The sequence below is a fragment of the Nomascus leucogenys genome, chromosome 13, assembly GCF_006542625.1.
Source record: "Nomascus leucogenys isolate Asia chromosome 13, Asia_NLE_v1, whole genome shotgun sequence".
Lineage (NCBI taxonomy): Eukaryota > Metazoa > Chordata > Mammalia > Primates > Hylobatidae > Nomascus > Nomascus leucogenys.
This window is the reverse complement of record NC_044393.1, coordinates 16764358-16779563: the sequence shown is the minus strand read 5'-3', so window position 1 is coordinate 16779563 and position 15206 is coordinate 16764358. Positions and strand designations below refer to the sequence as shown.

Sequence of the window (15206 nt, the reverse complement as noted above, 5' to 3'; positions counted from 1 at the left end):
TGGAGAATCAAGAGGCAGGGCCACCAGGAGCTTATCACCAGTTGGTCCTGGTCTCATAGCCTTGGCCCCCCCACCTGTTCCACACCCACCTCACCCACATACTTTTGTCCGGTATCCAAGGCCCTCAGCGTTCCCTTCCCCCAAGTATTTTCCATGAAATTGGAAGGAAAAGAGTCTCTTTTCTTTAAAACAAGTCCAAGGCTGGGCATGGTGACTCACAGCTATAATCCCAGCACTTTGGGAGGCGGAGGCAGGAGGATCACGTGAGGTCAGGAGTTTGAGACCAGCCTGGCCAACACGGTGAAACCCCATCTCTACTAAAAATGGAAAAATTAGCCGGATGTGGTGGCACGCCCCTGTAATCCCAGCTACTCAGGAGGCAGAGGTGGGAGAATTGCTTGAACGAGCCACTGCACTCCAGCCTGGGCAACAAAGTGAGACCCCGCCTGAAATAAATAAATAAATAAATAAAACAAGCCTGGGTGACAGAGCAAGACTCCCTCTTAAATAAATACATAAATAAATAATAAAACAAGCCCAGGAAGTATTTCAAGGGAAATTAGATTTGCTTGACAAAATAAGAGTCTCTTCGGGGGACACTATCTAGCTTCACATTATCTCACATCTAACCCCATGGTGGCTTCTCCCTAGCTATGTGACCCTAGGCACTCTCTGACCTTAAGTTTTCTTATTGATAAAATAGACATAAAAGCAGCTTCTACAAAAAAGCACTTAAAACACTGCCCAGTACATAAAAGGCAATTGGTTGGTGTCCACTTTTTTTTTTTTAACTCTGCAGGCATTTAATAAAATATTTCCTATATTTTTACATAACTGTGCATCTGTAAAACAAAACCAGGCCAGGCATGGTGGCTTACATCTATAATCCCAGCACTCTGGAAGGCCAAGGCAGATGGATCGGTTGAATCCAGGAGTTCAAGACCAGCCTGGGCAACATGGCGAAACCCCATCTCTACTGAAAATACAAAAAGTTGGCTGGGCATAGTGGCACATGCCTGTAGACCCAGCTACTTGGGAGTGTGAGGCAGGAGAATGGCTTGAATCTAGGAGGGGGAGGCTGCAGTGAGCCGAGAGCTTGCCACTGCACACACCACCCTAGGTGAGAAACCAAGACTCTGCTCCAAAAAAAAAAAAGAATGGTGGTCAGAGATTCCCTGCCCAAAGCCTACTAAAACATCCCAAGACCTCCAAAGTTGTTTCTCTACCACTGTGGAAGGTCCTGAACAACTCCCTCCAGGGGATCCCCTCACCCAAAACAAGCCCAACAACACGGTGCACTCCCTTAAAGCAGGTGCTAAGAGGGGCTACAAAACTGGTGACCATCAGACCCATGCTGCTTTCTTTTTCACAAACAGAAGGGGGCCAGCGTCCACGACAGCTCTCATCCAGAACCAAGACCTAAACACATAAAAGCTTTTGGGAAACAGCTTCTGCACACAGAACAGGCCAACTCACACGCTGTTCTTCATGCTCTGTAAGCCACCTTCAGTGGCTGTCTGACAGGTGAGAGATGGAGGTCCCTGCAGAGCAGTCACAGCTGAGAGACTACAGCCATCAACCATAAGGGTCTGGGAATATTGGGTGCAAGGGAGTAGGTATTGTTTTCTCCCATCCTGCCTGTGTCCTAAGTATATCTACTCATACTGTATTAGTGTATGAACCTATAGAGTAAGAATCGCAAATCATCAAGATGGTTCACATTTGTCATGCTCTGATGAAGAGGAGGGATGTACAGCCTGTCACCAATTCCTCCTGCTCTTCAAATAAAAAACAAACTCCTGCCCACCCCTCTGACTCCAGCTCCGAGCATCCTCTCCTCCCCAACCGTGTTTAAACCCCACTATCCTCCCAGCATTTCCTGAACCCTCTCAGCCTCAGCCCTTCCCCTCCCGACCTCTGATCTTCTTGGTCCCTCATCCCAGATCTTCACATCGGCCCCCACCACTACCTCCTGATCTGAGATTATCTTGCCTATTAGTTCACTTGTATATCATCCTTCTTCCCCGCTAGGATGTCAGCCTTCACATGGGCAGGAACATTTGAATCACCAGCTTCCACTACACAGGCTGGCACGCAGCAGGCATCAAATATGTATTTCTTTGAATGAAGGAATAAAGGAATTAAAGTCAAGGTCCAATACTTCCTACCAAATCCAGCACCATCTCAATAATTTCCATTTTGTCTTCTGACAGTGGACTGTTGGGATTCCTAGTAAATGAGTTTGCATATGACTTGGGAATTCACTCTTTTGGTCTGCAAGACAACTAGCACAATTTAACAGGGGAAACAAATTTTCAGCTTCTGGACACTGTGTGTGTGTACATAATTTGTAGTATATGTATTTTAAGTAGTCTCCTCTACATACTAACACACTTTCTCAAACTGATCGGTAGGGCTTCAAAAGGGTCTTTGCCTTACTTAATCATAACTTGATAAAAGAGAACTAAGATATTAACCACTGCTCATCTCTGCCTACCTGTTGTTCTCAAGCACGCAGCAGGCTCCGCTCTACAGGGAACTGCTATTAGCTGGAATAATTCACTCTGCCGTGTGCAGAGGGAAAGGGGAGGGCAGGAAGGCTGGGAGGGAGGGCTCACATCTGTCAAAACAGCAACCCCTTATAACTTCCCATTGTAGCTTCAGAGGAAAGGGAACAGGAAAGAACTACTCAGCGTGATGATAAGAGATTCATTTACTGGCAATCTAGGAAACTACTTCTAATCTTTGAAAGAATGATTTGGAAAGCAGTTTCCATGGAGGTTTAATTTACTTCAGAAACCCCCTCCCAAAAACCAAACCAAAACAAAAAAGAACAGCAGCACTTCAAGCAGCCACAGAACCCATTCCAATGTTGGTTTCATCAATAGACCCAGTAAAGTAAGATGATTTTCTAACACACCTGAGCAAACTGTAGCCCATGCCATTACCAAGCTTAACATACCACAGGAAATTTATTTCAACAACAACATCAATGGTTGGTATCATGACAATAATCAGAATAATAGCTACACCCTCCACTTCTTTTCTTATCTAATAACAGTATCAAAGTTCAGTGAAAGCTACATGTTCCAAGCCTGTTATTAACTCCCACCTGTCATGTTGTCCAAAGAATCGGGCATCGACCTGCCCGTCTTTATCCCTCAGAGCTTTTGCAGGCCAGAATGGAAACCCCTTCAGTTTGGCCCAGACCAAAGGATGTGGATTGCTCTAGGAAAAGAAAAACAAGATCCAGAGTTTGTACATATTTGACAGCAAGATACCCACTAAAGTTTGGTATGTGAGGATGAAGCAGGATTGTGAGACACACGCCATGAGTGGAAAAAGAGTTTCAAGTAGGGTTGGCCCGTGTGGTATTCCCTAAAAGGTGTATGGCCAAGACACCTGGACAAAACTGCAAATGGAGTTCAATGGTGAAATCAAAAGCTGAACGAAGTCCAGGCACGGTGGCTCACGCCTGTAATCCCAGCACTTTGGAAAGCCAATGTGGGTGGATCACCTGAGGTCAGGAGTTCGAGACCAGCCTGGCCAAAATGGTGAAATCCCGTCTCTACTAAAAACAGAAACATTAGCCAGGCGTGGTAGCACACGCCTGTAGTCCCAGTTACTCAAGAGGCTGAGGCAGGAGAATCACTTGAATCCAGGAGGTGGAGGTTGCAGTGAGCCAAGATCACACCACTGCACTCCAGCCAGGGCGACAGATCGAAACTCCGTCTCAAAAAAAAAAAAAAAAGAATGGTGACAAAACTAGGGTTGGATCCTAGCTGTACCATTATTATCTGGGCAGGCACGAGCAAGACATTTCACCTTTCTGTGCAACATACACAGAGACAATGACACCAATACCTTCTGTTACATTTGGATTAAATGTGCATCATACCTAGCATTTAATAAGGGGCAGCATTTTGCTACCTTTACCCTTTATTGAAGGCTATGCAGAGCCTTCTCTATTCCGGTGTTAATCTCCAAAGGCATGAAGAAATTCAAAGTATATTTTCTCAACTTTCCTTGCCTAATCTTGCCTCCGAACCCACTCCAACCCGCCAACCCCACCCCCAACACACACACCAGTGCATCCCAACAATGTACTTCTCTCTGCAGAACCCCAGCTTGGAAAAGGCAGATCCACAGGGAAACTAGGGTGACTTTATTTCCCCCAAGAACCATGTTTCGGAGGGACTATGGAGTTAATCCAGGGAAGTATTTTCAAACCTCTTAAAATAGAACCAACATGATTTGTAAATCACACACTGATTTAAGCTCATCTTATTATCTGAACAGCTTTGCTGCATCCCACATCTCTGATGAGCTCCCTTTTATGCTGCATCTTGCAGTCTGCCCAGGCTAATCAACCCAGGAAACCATGATGCTATCTCTGGCACGTGAACTTTCAGCCTAAGAGGTTTATCCTACCTGGATTACTTTCTTTCTGCCATAACTTTATCAGCAAAAAATTATCTTAAAACTCCATCCAAAGTTTCATCTAATAAGCCACCTGGAAAAAGCTGTCTCGGGGTAGTCATCCAAGGCACAGGGTTCAGTAAATGAAATAAGCAAAGTAAATCCAACTTACACAAGGCTCACAAAACCAGTTATCTCGTTTTTGGCAAGCAGCTAGATAACATTCTGGACATACTTCGATTTCATTCATCTGTAAAGCAAAAATACATTAGAATGTGTCACCCCAGGGGTGGATATCTTGTGGACCTCAATCAATGCTTGATGATTTTGAAGGTTAAGATGTTTTAAAGTCCCAAAGAGGGAACACCTTGGAGATGAATCCAACCACTATGCATCACTCCCAATGCTTCCACCCAGTCCAAGCCACCGTTCTTTCTCTCTGGACCAATGCAACAGCTAACTCCCCACGTCACCCACTTCCACTCTTACCCCCATTATAGACATTCCCTGCAGAGCAGCCACAGCCACCTTTTTTTTTTTCCCTCCAGAGTCTCACTCTGCTGCCCAGGCTGGACTGCAGTGGCCTGATCTGGGCTCATTGCAACTTTCGCTTCCCGGGTTCAAGCAGTTCTCGTGCCTCAGCCTCCCGAGTAGCAGAGATTACAGGCGTGCATCACCACGCCCAGCTTATTTTTGTATTTTTAGTAAAGACAGGGTTTTGCCATGTTAGCCAGGCTGGTCTCAAACTCCTGACCTCAAGTGATCCACCCACCTCAGCCTCCCAAACTGCTAGGATTACAGATGTGAGCCACTGCGCCCAACCCAGAGCCACCTTTTATAGACATAAATCTGTTCTTGTCCTTCCCCTGCTTAAAAGCCCCCACTGACTTCCCATTATACCCAGTAGTTCTCTGTCAGAGCACTTTAACCATTCCCCCCACCCACAGGGATCACATAGCAATGTCTGGAGACATTTTTGATTGTCACACGTGGGCCAAAAGAGGGATAGGGGACTACTGGAATCTAAGAGGTACACGATAGTCCCTGCAACAAAGAATTCTCCAGCCCTAAGTGTCAGCAGTACCAAGCTGAGAAACTAACAATGAAGTCTAATGACCTGACAGGTTCCTTCAAAGCCACATGTGATCTGGCCTCAGCCCACGTGTCTTGGCTCACCTTGCAGCAGCTCCGCTCCCCAACCCCTTCCAGCCACTCTGGCCTACTCTGCTTGCCAAGCTCAATTCTATGTCCAGAGTAGCTAATTAATACCATGTTGCCCTATTTCATCTCCACTGACAACAATCTGAAAATTCAATTAACTTATTTACTGTCCTTTTCTCTCGTAAGAAAGTACACTCCCCTAAAGTAACATTATGGCTTAGAGCCAAAGACCCAGAAGCTTCCTTCTAGGATCTCAAGTCAGATTCCACCATTTACTAGCTCTGTGACTTTAGGGTAAGCTGCTTCTCTTCTCAGAGCCCCCACGTGTTGATCTATTGAAGAGAAAAAAAAGCAGCACCCACCACAAAGGGCTGTTATAAGAAATTAAATGAGATAAATGTAAAGTGCTTCAAGTAACAGAGTAATCAATATTGCCCATTAACATTTATTGAAGACTTAGAGTGTGCTGGTATCATTCTAAGAATTCTGTAAGTATTAACTCATGTATTCCTTACACCTCATGAGATTAAAAAAAAAAAAAAATGAGGCCCCAAAAAGTTGAGTAACCTGCCCAAGGTCTTACAGCAACAAAGTGGCATGGTCAGGATTTGAACCCAGGTAGTCGGGCTCCAAAGCCCATGCAGGTCACCACTGCACTGATATTTGTTATTCCTTTCTACCACTATCTGCCTTATTTTTCTCTTTAACTCTTATCATCATGCAAGGTGCCACATATTTAACAGGTGCTCAATAATTGTAAGACTAACAGATTTCACAGGTCCAGTGAGTAAGTAAGTGAATGAATGTGCAAACAAACGCATGGATGGCAGAGTGTACCTCCTGCTTCTAGCCCACTCTACTTCTGGGCTATTCCAAAGGAACATATCCAAAACAGCCTGCATGACTTGTCATCAAGGAAATGCAAACTAAAATCACAGTAAGATGCCTACTGTTTTTACAGATCACATCGTTGGGGCAGGGGGGCACATATTTACATATAGTTTTGTAATTACAACTCCCAATATTGGAAAGGACATAGCTTCATTGTAATTGGAACATCTGACATGTTCACAGCCTCATAGTAATTTTATTTCTAAAAATTAAACTAAGGAAATCATCAAATGTGCAATGATATTTATCACCTTGTTACTTAAGATGTTGATAAAACTGGGTACTATTTAATGACAAGAGGAGTAATCAAATGAACGTCCATGAGTTGTACGTAATACTATACATGAAAAATTCTGTTCTTCCTACGAGTTTAATTACCTAGGAAACAGAAAATACATAAAATAAACTAAGCGAGAAAGCAGTTTATAAAACTCTCTCTATATAAATATACAGACATAAGCCGGGCTTGGTGGCTGACGCCTATATTCCCAGTGTCTTCGGAGGCTGGGGCAGAAGGATCGCTTGAGCCCAGGAGTTTGAGACCAGCCTGGGCAACATGGCAAAACCCCATTTCTACAAAAAAAAAAAAAAAAATTAATTAAAAAAATTTTTTTAAATAGCCAGGCTAATTAATTAGCTGGGTGTGATGGTGCACCCAGTCCATTTTGAGACCCTGCCTCAAAAAATACATAGATAACTATATCTATATATAGATATAAATTTATAACGATAGATTTTTTTTTTTTTTCTCAAAGACACAGTCTCACTCTATCACCCAGTCTGGAGTATAGTGGTGCTATCTTGGCTCACTGCAACCTCTGCCTCCCAGGTTCAAGCGATTCTTCTGCCTCAGCCTCCCAGTTTAGCTAGGATTACAGGCGTGTTCCACCATACCCAGCTAATTTTTGTATTTTTAGTGGAGATGGGGTTTTGCCATGTTGGCCAGGCTGGTCTTGAACTCCTGGACTCAAGTGATCTGCCTGCCTCAGCCTCCCAAAGTGCTGGGATTACAGGTGTGAGCCACTGCCCCTGGCCAGGTATCTATGTATCTATCTATCTATCTATATGGATATATTTAGATCTAGATCTATATATCCATATATAAAAAGACATGGATGGGTCCCAGTGCTATCTGAACAGTTTTTCTTTATGAATGAATGTGAGCACACTGACAGGTTGAAGGTCATTCCATCTCATTTTTTTATTCTCACAATGAGATCTAATAAAGAAAGCCTCCCTCATACCATTTTGGCTGCCAGCCTGTCCCACAACCACCAGAGCCTCACAGCTCACATGCCTAAGAGGTCTGTTCCATCCACGCCATCACAATTATGGGCATTTGCAAGAAAACAAGTTCTCCTGGACACTTGGGCCACTCTCCCAGAAGCAGTCAAGGCCATGCCCCTAGATATCAAATCCTCTTCTACAAGAGGACCAAAAGGGACCTGATGCAATACCAGGCTGTGGGGCCAAGGTCAGAAATTACGAATTCTATCTAGGCAATCAGGAAAATACAGGAGGCCCAGTGCTTACTGGTGACTCAAGGGTAAAAAACAAAAAATCCTTTCCATCTCCCTTAGATCACTGCTACAGTAACGGTGTTTTATAATATATTGAGGCCCCTCTTTGTTCTTTTTACTTTCCTTGAAGAGTAGGGGTGTGGCCTCAACAAATTCCAAAATCACCTCGGCTACCTAATAGGAGATTCTGCAAATGGAAACTTCAGTTGCCCCATCCCCTCCCTCTGGGTGCATCTAAAACAGGCCAGTGGGAAACACATACCTCATGCTCACAGATTTTGATGACTACTTTCGCTATTTGCGTCAATTTGTGATTTCCTAAGGGAATAAGAAAACAGGATTAATCCTAATGGAAATACTGCAACACCCGGCCTGGGGATTTTGCTTCCACTAACAACGTGTTTACTTGCTTTTCCCCCAGGATTAAGCTTTTAAAGGCTAAAACCAGAGGTTCCTGGCTTCTAATAGTAATTCACATTATGTGATTCCTCCCATCAATGTCGACGACTCTTTGGCGCCTCGATGTCATCTTCTCTGCAACTGAGCAATTTATGTGGGTTTCCCTAGAGATCATGGATTAATATTCTTAAAATGCTTTGACATTCTAAAGGCTCGAATTAATGAAAAAAGGCCTTATTCTACCCATTGTCCCAGACACCAACCCAAGAAGAATACAAGAGAAAGACGACATTTTCTTGAATAGCTCTGGTGTGGCTAGTGCTTCAAAACCCATTTTCTTCTTGGGCCAGGTGTGGTGGCTCATGCCTGTAATCTCAACACCTTTGGAGGCCGAGGCAGAGAGATCACTTGAGCCCAGGAGTTGAAGACCAGCCTGGGCAACATAGCGAGACCCCACCTCTAGAAAAAAACAACACACACCCACACACACACACATTTTCTTCTCAGCTCCTCAAGAAGTCATATTAGGAAGCAGGAACAAAATGTGCCCATTTAATGAATGAGTAAGCTAAAGTTCAGGAGTTACTTACATTACTTAGCTAATAAAGTAACCATCTAGCCCCAGGTCTAACTCTACACTAAACCAGAGGACAAGATGGTCCAAAAGTCATGTTTTCTTTGAACTTTATGGTATTTTTAGAAATTGTAAATTTGTAGACATGAAGATTTCACACACACAAACACACAATATACCTACATTTCTGGTTTGCCTTGAAAACTCAGAAGATCCAATAACTATAATCAATGGAACACTGGAGCTGCCAACAGCGACCTTTCTAGGTCAGGTAGGAGTTTTCTGTTCTCCATGATCCACAGCACATCACCTGACCTGCAGCCTTCTTGGCTTGTGCTAATGTTTTTGTTCTTCTACCTGACCTCATCCACTTGTTTATATAATTTGATAGGCGGGGCCTTTCTATATATTTGAGTTTATAATCTTTACACAAAATTTTTTTTTTTTTTTTTGAGACAGAGTCTCGTTCTGTCACCCAGGTTGGAGTGCAGGGGCGCAGATCTCAGCTCACTGCAACCTCTGCCTCCTGGGTTGAAGCAATTCTTGTGCCTCAGCCTCCACAGTAGCTGGGATTACAGGCATGTGCCACCGCACCCAACTAATTTTTGTATTTTTAGGAGAGACAGGGTTTCACCATGTTGGCCAAGCTGGTCTCAAACCCCTGACTCAAGTGATCCACCCGCCTCAGCTTCCCAAAGTGCTGTGATTATAGGCATGAGCCACTGCACCTGACCCACACATTCTTGATGCCTAGTGCCTCTCCTTTTTCCCCTCCTTGCACTCTCAGCCCTGCTATACTTAATAATGCAATATGTGTGCGTAAAGCAGATATACATATATCTTTCCTTAAACACTAGCAAACAGGCTGGTGTGGTCTCTCAAGCCTGTAATCCCAACACTTTGGGAGGCCAAGGTGGGCAAATCACTTGAGGTCAGGAGTTCGAGACCAGCCTGGCCAACATGGCGAAACCCCACCTCTACTAGAAATACAAAAATTAGCCAGGTGTGGTGGCACACGCCTGTAATCCCAGCTACTCGGGAGGCTGAGGAATGAGAATCGCTTCAACCCAGGAGGCAGAGGTTTCAGTGAGCTGAGATCACACCATTGCACTCCAGCCTGGGTGATTGAGTGAGACTCTGTCTCTAAATAAATAAATAAATAAATAATCCGATTTTTGCAATGAACAAAATATCTGAATAGATGTTTACAAAAAATGACATACAAGTCACTAATAAGCATAGGAAAAGATACGCAATACCACTGATCATTAGGAAAAGGCAAATTAAAACCATCATGACATAATACTTTACACCTTCAAGAACAGGTAAAAGTTAAAAGGCAGACAATATCAAGTGTTCGCCTTATAGTGTGTGGAGCAAAAGAGAACTCTAATATACCCTGCTGGTAGAATGTAAAATGATAGAACCACTTTGCAAAAACTGTTTGGTGAAATGTACTAAGTTAAATAAAAACCTACTCACTGAGCTGGCAACACCACTCCTACGTATTTACCCAAGAGAAAGAAAAACCTATGCCCATGCAAAGACTTGCACAAGCAGGTTCACAGCAGCTTATTCCTAACAGCCCAAAGCTGAAAACAACCCAAATATCCATCAGCATCAACGAGGTAAATGGATGAATGGTGGCATATTGATCGAGTGAAAAAAAAATCAGCAACAAAAAAAAGGAACCACTAATAACACCACACATAACACAGATGACTCCTCAAAATATTACACTGCATGAGAGCAGCCAGACACACAAGAGCACTAACTCTGACTCCATTTATATGAAATTCTACAAGAAGCAAAACTAATCTATCCTAACACAAAGCAGAAAGTGGTTCCTGTTGAGAGTGGATTTCCTAGAAAACGGCATGTATGAGAATCCAACAGGCTGATAGGAATGTTCTGGATCTTGTGGTTACATATTTGTCAAATTCAGTGAATGTAAACATAAAATCTGTATGTTTTATTTTATGCAATTATACTTCCATTAAAACAAGGTTTGTAGAAACAATACTAAAAGGCAGCAGCACCATGCAGCCGCGAGCCACTTTAGATGTCAGCTCATACCTTAAAATGAACTTGGTCACTGCCTCCTATTCACATATATTAGCACAATCTATACGCAAGTATTCTCAGTATGAATTAAGAGCCTGATTTTTCATGAAGGACAGGAATTTGTGCAACACATACACAGCATACTCTTTCTTAGGAGTCATCTAAGCCACTCACCCCCATTATAAATGATGCAGTTGTGCAAAATCCACTTTGCATCAGCCAGGAAGGCTTCTGTGCAGCCATACATTTTCTTTTTTGCGTTCTGGGAAGAAAAGCGATGGAGCATAATCACAGTGAGTCTAGACAAGCCACAGTCAGTGATTCTTGTGTCCCCACATAATTTTTGTAGCGGTCATTTGCCAAATCAATTAGTGTTCTTCTACTCATTTCCCAAGAGGCTTCTTTTTAACCTACAACACACCGACTAAAGAATGCTTTTATTTTTGAGATCTATAACCCTAGAAAAATGAACTCTTTGAATTTATCACAGTAACTGGAATTTTCTCATCTTATAGTAGCTGTCATTTATCATGCAGCTTCTTCCAATAAACAGGGTAGTTTATTTATTCACTTTTTTTTTTGGAGGCGGAGTTTTGCTCTTATTGCCCAGGTTGGAGTGCAATGGTGCGAGCTCGGCTCACTGCAACCTCCGCCTCCCGGGTTCAAGCAATTCCCCTGCCTCAGCCTCCTGAGTAGCTGGCATTACAGGCATGTGCTACCATGCCCAGCTCATTTTGTATTTTTAGTAGAGACAGGGTTTCTCCACGTTGGTCAGGCTGGTCTCGAACTCCTGACCTCAGGTGATCCGCCTGCCTCGGCCTCCCAAACTGCTGGGATTACAGGCTTGAGCCACCACACCCAGCCAAACAGGACATTTCATACATTTATACATCATTTATTATTAGTCATATGGTCTCACACAAACCTCACAATAATTTAATGAAGTACTTATTATCATACTCATTTTACAGAAAGGCAAACTGAGATACAGTAATGTTAAGGAACGTATCTAAAATTCCACAGCTCTCAACTGAATATAAAGTTAGGTTTCCAACTCCATCTCTTTTGAATGCCTCCTTTTTCCACCACACCATGAAGGTATGTGCAATTTCCTAAAAACAGACTGGATTTATGGTTTGGGAGTTATCAGGGAAGACAATATGAAGCAATGTTTCTTCCTTGTGGATGCATTTAACTGCCCATATTTTGCTGCAAACAGTTTGAAAATCAGCATCAGAATGATATGCAATCTACAGTGTTCCAAGTGTAATTTTCAGCATGGAATTTCAGCATGAACTTTTAAAACCTCCAGGCATTCAAGAAAAAACCTAATCAGTACAGTAAGTCAAATTCTAAGAAGCTTCATCTTTATTGCTAATCTGGAGGCTTCCCAGACACTTAATTTTCTCTTCTTCCTTCCTGCTGCTCTCATTAGCACCTCCGAAAGAAAGAGGAGGTAACGCTCAACTCAATCAAATCACTAACTCTTAGAAGCTATGGCTTTTGCAGGTAAAAAGCTAGAATCATCGCGAAAGTATTACCGAAGAATTTCAACATTCCACAGCAATCTTGGAAGAATGTTACAAAGGAAAGACGTTAGAGAATCAAGAGTTCTTCTATCCAAATAAAGGAGCAATGAAAATGTAGAGAAACAATTTAAGATTGTTATGTCCAACTTGTGATAGAGCATGGCAGTGAGGGAAGAGCCTTAGGAGTCTCAACTGTGGGCTAGAATGGTGAGGTTCTTTGACGGAGGCCAACCTTTTCCAATGTACAAAGGTCCATTGGATGGAAGATGTATTCCGCATAGTCAGGGTGCTGTTCCAATGGAACGGGCTTCTGGAATGCATCTGTCTATAAAAGAGAAGATATGCAGAGGAACGAACCCATCATTACTATGGAAAACCAAGCATTAATGCTAACAAAAGGCTTGAAAACTGGAGACAACTTTTCAGATAATATAGTTCTAAAGGTTTCCATGAAGGATGACCTTGGGGAGCTCCAAATTGATCTACCTTCTAATTCTGCCTGGTTATTGATAATTATGAGCCCAATTGTGATCCGATTTTATTCTTGGTTTTCAATACACACTCAAGAAACAGATCCTGTCCTCTTAAACATTAAGATTGACAATTACAATACGCACTGTAAGTTAAAAAGACGCTTTAACGAAATCAGCAACTTTCTCCCCTGACTGATTTCACGTTCAATGATTTACTTGAGAAATTAATGCCTTCTTCAATTTTTATTCTTGGTTTTTAATTCTATGGGGCTGACAAGTCTACATGACTCATTCTTTTTGTAAATAGTCATTAGCACATATAATTTAGCCTATGAAAATCGAAGATAATTCCTTGCCACACTCAACATAAAAATCATACCATAGCAAAAAAAAAAAAAACAAAAAAATTGTGAAAACCAAACTAAAGCTACACCTTTTGCTTCCACTGATTGAGATTTTGTTTAAAAGAGCCCAATTTGTTAAAGGTTCTCAATTGAAGGGTATTCAATCAGCATGCTCTAAATTTTTTTATCATCTCTTCAAAATTTCAGAATATAATCTCAAAGCAAAAGCTTCTTTTTTCTCACAGATATAAAACCACAGTGATTAGCCCCAAGAATCTAAATTTAGCACCAAGAATCTACATTTCTGTACAGTACTCTCAGGAGTTGTACAAAGGGTCACCACTAGCCCCTATGGTGCCTTTGTGCAAATCAGGTAGGGGGCACCACGTCCGCAAGTTTCTCTTCATCTGTAGGGGCCAGGTGCCGTGACTCATGCCTGTGATCCCAGCACTTTGGGAGGCTGAGGCAGGAGGATCATTTAAGGCCAGATGTTCAAGACCAGCCTGGGCAACATAGCGAGACCCTGTCATTACAAAAAATAGTAATAAAAAAGTTAGCTGGGTGTGGCGGTGTGTCCATCTATAGTTCCAGCTACTTGAGATGCTGAGGTAGGAGGATCGCCTGAGCCCAGGAGGTTGACACTGCAGTAAGCTATGATTGCGCTCCAGCCTGGGCAACAAAGCAACAGTCTGCCTCCAAAAAAAAGAAAGGAAGGAAGGGAGGGAGACAGGGAGGGAGGGAGGGACAAGGAAAGAAGGAAGGAAGGAAGGGAGGGAGGGAGGGAGGGAGGGAGGGAGGGAGGGAGGGAGGGAGGGAGGGAAAATATTCATCTATAGAAAAAATGTCATAATATGCTTATTATATTGTCAAAATAATATTATCTTCAAAAACAAGTTATTTTTCTGCCATTTTCCTGAAAAGTATTGTGATAAATATACAAACTACAGTGGCTAAGGTATGACCTGGAACTCACAGGTGAGGCACCACAGTGAGGTACACAACTGGCCAGCCCTGCCCCGACATGCAGATTTTCCTCAAGGGGCAAAGGCTGTATATCAAATCCCATCTCAAAATTGAAGGAACTAACCAAATTCTCACCCTCTGCAGAAAAGTCACTGGTTGAGTTTTCCTTGAAGGTTCCATCATCAGATCTGGGACATAAATAAACTGTGTTGTGCTCAGCTTCCCCATTGAAATGGATTTTCCTAACTCCCATGGGAAGGAGCACAAAGCTCCCCTTGCTGGGTGTTGTAGGAGGTTTCACTTTGCAACCAGTCAGAATTTTCAATCCCCCTCAACGTTTTACTATGTCATTGCCCAATTGATAGGGTTTGGCCCTGTGTCCCCACCCAACCTCATCTCGAATTTTAATCCCTATATGTCAAGGGAGGAGCCTGGTGGGAGGGGACTGGATTATGGGGGTGGTTTCTCCCATCCTGTTCTCGTGATAGTGAGTGAGTTCTCACAAGATCTTGTAGTTTAAAAGTGTTTGGCGCTTCCCACCCCCCCTTCTCCTGCTGCAATGTAAGACGTGCCTTGCTTCCCCTTCGCCTTCCACCATCATTTTAAGTTTCCTGAGGGCTCCCCAGCCATGCAGAACTGTGAGTCAATAAAACCTCTTTTCTGGCGAGCCACAGTGGCTCATGCCTGTAATCCCACCACTTTGGGAGGCCGAGGCTGGAGGATCACTTGAGGTCAGGAGTTTGAGACCAGCCTGGCCAACATGGTAAAACCCCGTCTCTACTAAAAATACAAAAAAAAAAAAAAAAAAAAAAAATAGCTGGTGCAGTGGCAGGAGCCTATAATCCCAGCTACTGGGGAGGCAGAGGCAC

At 43.0% G+C, this 15206-nt stretch overlaps 1 protein-coding gene across 33 annotated transcripts in view; it reads right to left on the bottom strand.

The window, feature by feature from the left end:
• Positions 1–15206, bottom strand: part of ZMYND8 (zinc finger MYND-type containing 8) — a 149092-nt gene that overhangs the window by 69786 nt on the left and 64100 nt on the right. For all 33 annotated transcript variants that reach the window (XM_030826663.1, XM_030826684.1, XM_030826669.1 and 30 more), the window contains 5 exons: positions 12790–12882; positions 11203–11290; positions 8254–8309; positions 4592–4669; positions 3113–3228 (listed from right to left, as the gene is read on the bottom strand). In XM_030826663.1, the coding sequence (XP_030682523.1) occupies positions 3113–3228; positions 4592–4669; positions 8254–8309; positions 11203–11290; positions 12790–12882 (431 nt within the window). The remainder of the gene's footprint in view (positions 1–3112; positions 3229–4591; positions 4670–8253; positions 8310–11202; positions 11291–12789; positions 12883–15206) is intronic.